This window comes from Galeopterus variegatus, unplaced genomic scaffold (assembly GCF_000696425.1).
Source record: "Galeopterus variegatus unplaced genomic scaffold, G_variegatus-3.0.2 Scaffold1016, whole genome shotgun sequence".
Taxonomy (NCBI): domain Eukaryota; kingdom Metazoa; phylum Chordata; class Mammalia; order Dermoptera; family Cynocephalidae; genus Galeopterus; species Galeopterus variegatus.
This window is the reverse complement of record NW_007727127.1, coordinates 201,078-208,341: the sequence shown is the minus strand read 5'-3', so window position 1 is coordinate 208,341 and position 7,264 is coordinate 201,078. Positions and strand designations below refer to the sequence as shown.

At 41.5% G+C, this 7,264-nt stretch overlaps 1 protein-coding gene across 1 annotated transcript in view; it reads left to right on the top strand.

Annotated features, from left to right (window-relative positions):
• The window catches only part of METTL9 (methyltransferase like 9), a 42,940-nt gene that overhangs the window by 1,096 nt on the left and 34,580 nt on the right, over nucleotides 1-7,264 (top strand). Inside the window, exon 3 of the mRNA XM_008574232.1 lies at nucleotides 3-188. Coding sequence (XP_008572454.1) covers nucleotides 3-188 — 186 coding nt within the window. The remainder of the gene's footprint in view (nucleotides 1-2; nucleotides 189-7,264) is intronic.

Here is a 7,264-nt window from a genome sequence, read left to right as displayed (position 1 = left end):
AGCCCCGCATTGTTCCCGGGTCCCCGGCGGCGGGGCGGGAGCCCGGCACCCGCGTCCGCTGCCCGCGGCGAACGGAGAACTTCGGGGCGGCGCGGGCCAAAGCTCACAGCCGGCCCCGGGCCCGGAGGAGGAAGAGACCCGACCGATCCCGTGAGAAACAGAACGAAAGGCGGTCCTTCTTTTGTCGAGTCGAATCCCTGAACATACAAAGGGTCATAAAGAAATGTACCCGTGCTTCGTGAGCCATTTAACTCTCCGGGCTTCCTCGGGTGGCATTTTCCCTAACCGCCTGAAAGATATGCTTGACAGGTCCTCGCTCCGGTCCTACCGAACCTCCCTCCTAACTGAGAGACGTGTCCTTTACACTTCGGTTTACTTAGCTGACCGTAAAGATTGTGATAAGCAGGAAGGTGATGCAAGCTTTTTACAGGAAGGATTTTTAAAACAGAACCTGCATGCGTGCATTCTTTTAAGAGTTGTGGGTGTGGATCAGCTATGCGACGTGACCGGTTCGGTAGTCTTTTAATTGCCTCACTTTTGTGCCTCTTAGAGAAGTATGGGCATATCAGCTGTGGGATTGAGAGTGAGATGGTGCATGTTTGACCTTAATGTAGTTTGCGGTTAACGTGACGTTCCTTGAAAAAAGGCTCTTGAACTCTGCCAGTGTTGGCTTACAAGAGCTGGCATTTATAGTACATTTTGCCTTTCCAGGTTAGTAACTGATCATTCCACATCATCTTGTGTCTCATCATTTTCATAGGTTTCTCATTTTCCTTTGTGGCTTTTCTTATTATGCTAGGTGTTCACAGAATTTACACCCAGGTCGATCTCATGTGTTTTAACGAAGGCAAAGAATTATCTAAGGAGGTTAAGCAACTTATTTAGAAAAGTAACATTTAGCTTTTGTTTTGGCTCTGTTTCCATTTTTAAAAGAATCCTACATTTTAGTAAAAACTTAAAAAGAAATCCTCCAGCGATTGCAATTTGTTACGTGATCACTCCTGAGATATTGTTAGGATTGTACATAAATTTAGAACATAAATTGTCAAACCACATTTATTGCTATGGATCTTATATAGAGGAACAACTCTAAAGTACTATTGTGTTCACTGTACAGTTATAAGAATGTCACATATCCATATAGAACATGGGTAATGGATAGAGCAATGAATTAGACATGTCATTTTTAACAAGCTGTTGATAGAAATAAGGCCCTGGATAGGAAAAAAAGGGGCTTATTTCCATGGACGTGGCATTATGGTTGAGTGTCTTCGTTGCCGGTTTTTATGATAACACTTGTGATTACTTCTACTGCAGCAACTTGATATGTTTTTAGTGCTCACAAAAGAATTGCACTTATTTTAAAACTTGAAAAACTGTTTAAAAGCGTGATTTTTATAGAGGCTAGGTAGAGTTATAACTGTAGACATATCCTCAGAATATCTTGCAACAGAGGGTATTTTCTAATTGTGAACCTTTTAAAAGCTGAATCTGTCAAATTCTAACGAAAACTAATACTGGTTTCAGATACCTCGTTTACTTTGTTATGTTTCTGAGATAGTCAAGAGTGTGTGTGTTAACCAGTTGCACTAACAATTTGGCAGATAATTTCTCCAGGGTGAAGACTAATTTGGTGCTTTGTGAATATATAGGGGGGAATCAACTCTTTTCCTTAGAATAATGAATCCAGACATTATTTTGAGATCAGTACATTCACATTATAAAAACAATTGTCCATGAGTAAAGATTAAAATGAACAAAAGAAAAATTTGTATTGAAACCACCATGAGATAAAGTGAAATAGGAGACTGACCTTTCTCCATTGTGGCTGAGTTGATGATTTGTTATCCAACTTATATTCCAGGATTCTGGGTTTGCCTTATTACTTTGTTGCTTGTGAAATAACTTTAATGATTTTACCCCTTCCAATTAATACTTTTATACGAGGTCTTCTGGTGTTCATTTGGGTGTGTGGGTTCCATAGCCAGCCACGTCTGGTTCTTTTGGAGTTGCATGAAAGTAGAGTTATGGATTTGATTGAACTATACTTAGCACAAGTTTTCCTTCTGGTTATTTTGTTAAGGAATTATGATGGATGATTCTATGGTTAAGAGAGATCTTGGGCAATGTTTATTCATTAAAAATTGCCATTTAGTTAGTATAGCCCGGAGATGCAAAGCTCCTTTGGGCTAACGCAGCTCTAAAACTATAGTACCAGTGCCATTTTAATAACTTGGTTCCACGTGCTAGCTTCAAAACTGGGATTATATGTCACTTTGGCCAAGCAAGAAGCAAAGGCTTCTCTCAGAGCAGAGACATGGCCTGCAGGCCAAATTGGTCTCACTTTTTATGCAGTCTGAGAATCGAGAATAGTTTTATATTTTTGGATGGTTACCAAGAAAAAAATCAACATATTTTGTAATATGTGAAAATTTCATATATGAAATTCAAATTTCAGTGTTTACAGGTAGAGTTTTGTTGAAACAGAACCACCACATTTGTTTACCCATCTTCCATGGGTGGGTGTTTCCAGGCTACAGCAGCAGAGTTGAGTAGTTGTAACTATATGGCTTGTAAGCCTAAAATATTCACTATCTAGCCCTTTACAGGAAAAAAAAAAGTTTTTCCAAGAGAAAATTCCCAGCCTCCTTAATCATCATCATATTCTTAATCACAGGTTGCAGGATAGGTAGATTGACTCACTGGGGAGAAACTAGTAGATGTTACTTTTCAATCTTGGCAGACTCAGGACTTAAAAAGAAAACAACAACAAAAAGTTAGATCTCGTCTTTTTGATGCATTGCACCTAGAGCTTAAAGTTAATGCAACTGTTATGAAGCTATTGCAACTTGAAAGGACCCTTATGCCCCACTAACTAGGTTCTTGGTAATAACTGTCATTCGACATTGATGGAGTGAAAAAATTCTTATAGAACTCTCTGGAACCAAACCATGACAATTTCTCCAGGTGACAGACTGCAAGGTTTTTTAAAAGCGCAGTTTATATTCAATATCTGGAATTATTAAGGTGTAACTTAAAATTGCAAGTATGTATGTATCTATGACTTTTCTTAACCTTATATAAGCTCAGAACTGTGCTGTGCCACAAGCGATGATGGATTCAAAATAGAATTGGAATCATTTTTTTTTTCCAAATGAAAGAATACTTGGATGTCACAGCCAGAGTCATTATGAAAGGATAGATTTGGTTTTCTGTCTCGTTCCCCCTCATTTACCTTGTGGAGGCTGACCAAAGTCAGGTGTGAGTTAAAAGTGCTTGAGGGCACTCAGCCAGCTAGCCACAGGGACACTGATGGATTGGTGTCCTCCTTGGAACTGCCTTGGAGAGTCTGGAGGCCTTTGCTAGCCGAATATCAAAGACACTTTGGAAGGGGTTTCTTTCCTTCCTAACAACCTGCGTTGAAACCCTAAACAAGTGTTTGCTTCACTTTCACAGAATACTAGGATCTCTTTCTTCTGCTTGATATATCAGGAGTCTTTACGTCCCCCTTTGAACGTGCCCTAGAAGACCCTAATAACTTCCAGTAAAAAGGCTCTGATGTTTAGACTCTCTGAAGTTTTGTTAAAATCTTAGGATTATAAAATACTGAGTATTTGAAATGAGGATTGCCAGTAATTTATTTGATAAATCAAAGCCAAAGCAATATATTCTAATTTGTATAAATCATTCCCCCTCCCCGCCATGGGTGTGAGGGTGCCTCTGACTGCACATTGAAATCTCACCTAAAGAGGTTATTGGGTTGGGTTTGAAGCATTCGTAGAAAAATGGTGAATGATTTGAATATTTACTCCTGTGCTATGCTTAGATGTAAGAAGGTGTCAGTGGTGAAATGTCTGGACTGATTGGATTGCACTGAAGAATCTTAGAATGAGACTTTTGAATCCTTAACTGTCAAGGTCAGTGTGGACGGATTTGGTCTGACCACTCCCTGCAGTAGAAAAGACTCAGTGTTCATGGACCCTGAGCATTGGAGCCGTTCTGATTGTTTTTGGTGGCACTGAATGCCTCCAGTCTTTGGTTAGCCATTTCTTCTGAGAATGGATGGGTGCCCAGACCTAAAAGTGTGGTTTTTGGGCATTCCCTTGAACTGTACTCCTCTGACCAGCCTTTCTCTTGGACAGGAAGGGGAAGGAAATACAAACAGTTATTGGGCTGTGTTGTGTGACAGGCACTTTAAATAAATTATCCCCCTTGCTCCTCATAACATCTCTCTGAGGTAGGTGGTCCCATCGCCACTTTACAGACAGCAGATTGAGGCTAAGAGAGATGAGACTTGCCCAAGAGCACAGAATTAATAGATGGCAAAGTTGGATTTTGAACACAGCTTTTCAGGTTTCTTTTTTTTTTTCCTTTTTGTCTTTTTTCGTGACCGGCAACGGATCGCAACCCTCGGTGTTGCTCCCGCTCCTCGCTCAGCCAGTGAGCGGCCGGTCTGTATGTGGGATCCGAACCCTTGGCGGGAGCGCCACCGCGCTCCCAAGCGGCGCACTGTAGCAGTGCGCCACCGGGCCGGCTCGCTTTTCAGGTTTCAAGGCATAGGCTTTTTCCACTGCTTCATGATACCCCTCCTAGTAAACCTGGTGTTGTCTCAGGGGTGGTGAAAGTAGGCTTGCCTTCTTAATAGGAAACCGCCCTCACTGTAGTGGGACTGTGTAGACAGTGAAGTTAGGTAGCTGTACGCAAAACCCTAGTTGAAGACTTTGTAGTTTGTGAGTTAGAAGAGAATGGAATAACTGCTTGAAGTCCTTGTGCATTCTTTTTGTAAAGCTTAAAGTTGAAAAAAAATTCTTACCTGTTGTGTCTTTTTTCTGACACCAACTGGTTTTCCAATTTTCTGTTACCAACTGGGTGTTCAACAATTCAGTCCTATACTGACACTAACTAATTGGAGTTAGGGTCAGAGTCTGCAGGACTGCCCTCATTTCAGAGGCAGGCTGCAAGTCACGGATCCCCAGGCTGCCAGTGCTTCTATCCAACTTGGCTACAGATCGGGGGTTCCCACAATCCCTCCCCATCAGGTTCCATAATTTGCTAGAATGACTCACAACTTAGGAAGACACTTTACTTACATTTATTGGTTTATTATGAAGGATACAACTCAGGAACAGCCAAATGGAAGAGATACATAGGGCAAGGTATGGGAGGGTAGAGGTGGGGCAGAGCCTCTATTTCCTCTCTGGTGAGCTACCCTTCCAGCATATCAATGTATTTAGCAACCCAGAAGCTGCCAGAACCCCATAGTTTAGGGCTATTTATGTAGGTTTCATTATGTAGCATGATTGATGAAATCATTGGCTGTTGGTGATTAAACTCAATCTTCGGCCCCTTTCCCATCCTTGGAGATTGGGTGGTGGGGCTGAAGTTTTCCAACCCTCTAATCATGGCATGGTCCTCATCCTGAAGCCATCTAGATCTACTACTCCCCTTCCAGGAGTCATCTCATTAACATATAGATATACTTTTATTACTCTGGAGATTCCCCATGGGTTTTAGGAGCTCTGTACCAGGAACTTGGACAAAGACCAAATATTTACTTTTTATTATACATTATCTGAAATCTGTAAGTTGGTGTTTTTTGGTTTTTGTTTGTTTTTAACTTTCTAATTCTACTAGTGTGTTCAAATTTGTATTTTGGAAGAAAAGACTGCTATATGGTATGCATGTCCTGGTTTTCCTCGGGTCTGCCTGTGATTTCGTAGTTCGTGCACCTTGTGTTGCAACCCTCTGTTATTCCCAGAAACTCCAAAAAATAATTTCAGAAAAACTTTTAACTGTATTCCTTAGTCTGGTAAGCAAATATAATTTTATAGGGAAATTGCATTTCTACTTTGAAGGAGGGAATCATCAACCAAGGTTATATAAATATTAGGAGAAGTTCATAGGCTTAATGAAGGTGTTTTTAAGACATATGACCTAATATTTTATTACCTTAACTAGCTGGTGCTGTACTGTCAAACACATTCAGAATTCCTGTTGTATGTCTGATTTGGCTGATTATTAGTATCTTTGCAGTCTTGTTGAAATTAGGGAGCATATTGCTAACTGTAATTTTTAGGAGATGTTATGTTTAGTTATAACATCCTGCTTTATACTTGGCATCAGCAGATGACTGAGTGGAATAATTCTGGTTTGATTAGAGTTTGTTATTTAAAAGATTTCCTTGGTTATTTAGACAGAACAAAATTTGAATGAGCTTTTTTTTTTTTTTATTGGTTGTGCATATTCATGGGGTACAATGCTGACTGTCACCACTCGTGCCCAAGATGTGATGGCCAGATAAAAACTATGGAACGCTTCATGAATTTGCGTGTCATCCTTGTGCAGGGGCCATGCTAATCTTCTCTGTATCGTTCCAACTTTGGTATATGTGCTGTTGAAGCGAGCACTGAGTGAACTTTAAAGGCAGATGCTAATAAGGTGCTTTTTCAGACACTGTTGTCTCCAGCTGAGGAGTCCAGCCCCACTGTAGAGCTGATGGAGTCCTTCCAACTTGGAAATTTAACAAGCACAGTCCTTTGTTCATGCCTGTGCACCTTTGTCTCTAGTCTTTGAGGAGCATGCATTCAAAGAACTCACCTGCTTGAAAGTGCCCAGGAGCCTACACACAGGCCACCAGCTCTGTGAGCTCAGTACAGCTTTTCATTTAAGCTAGGTTGTCTGAAAAGAGGTAACTCCAGGGGAGCTGCCAAGTGGGCTGCAGGGGCTCCCTCACTGATTTTCTCTCTAGTTGGCATTTTGCCTTAAGGGCAAGATGACTGCTTATTTAAGGCTCTGAAGGTCCCCATCAAGATCATAGTCCCATTACTTGTTTCTCCTGGTTTCTGATTTTATTTTCCCCTCTGGAATGGAAGTTCCCTGAGGCCATTGAGGCCATCTTTTAATTTAATCAGCCAAAGTGCCTAAACCACAGTTAAGCTGGGTTAGTTAGGAAACACTACTGGAGAGTCAGAACAATGGAATTTTATGGGTAAACCTGTTGCAGGAAGTTAGGGACAAGAGCAGGATGGGGAAACCTGGTTATTTGCAAATGGGATAACCTGTATAGCCGGTTTCCTGAGGACATGGGCATGCAGAGCCACAGAAAATAAAGATAGAGAGCTTCACCCCCACAACGGTACTGTTGGGTTGGACCAATGAACTCCCACCGGCTAAGGTGCCAATTAACAGAGACTACCAATGACCAAACAACACGAAACCAGCTGGGAGGACTTAATCCCCGCTCCCCCCCCACGTCCCCCCTCGC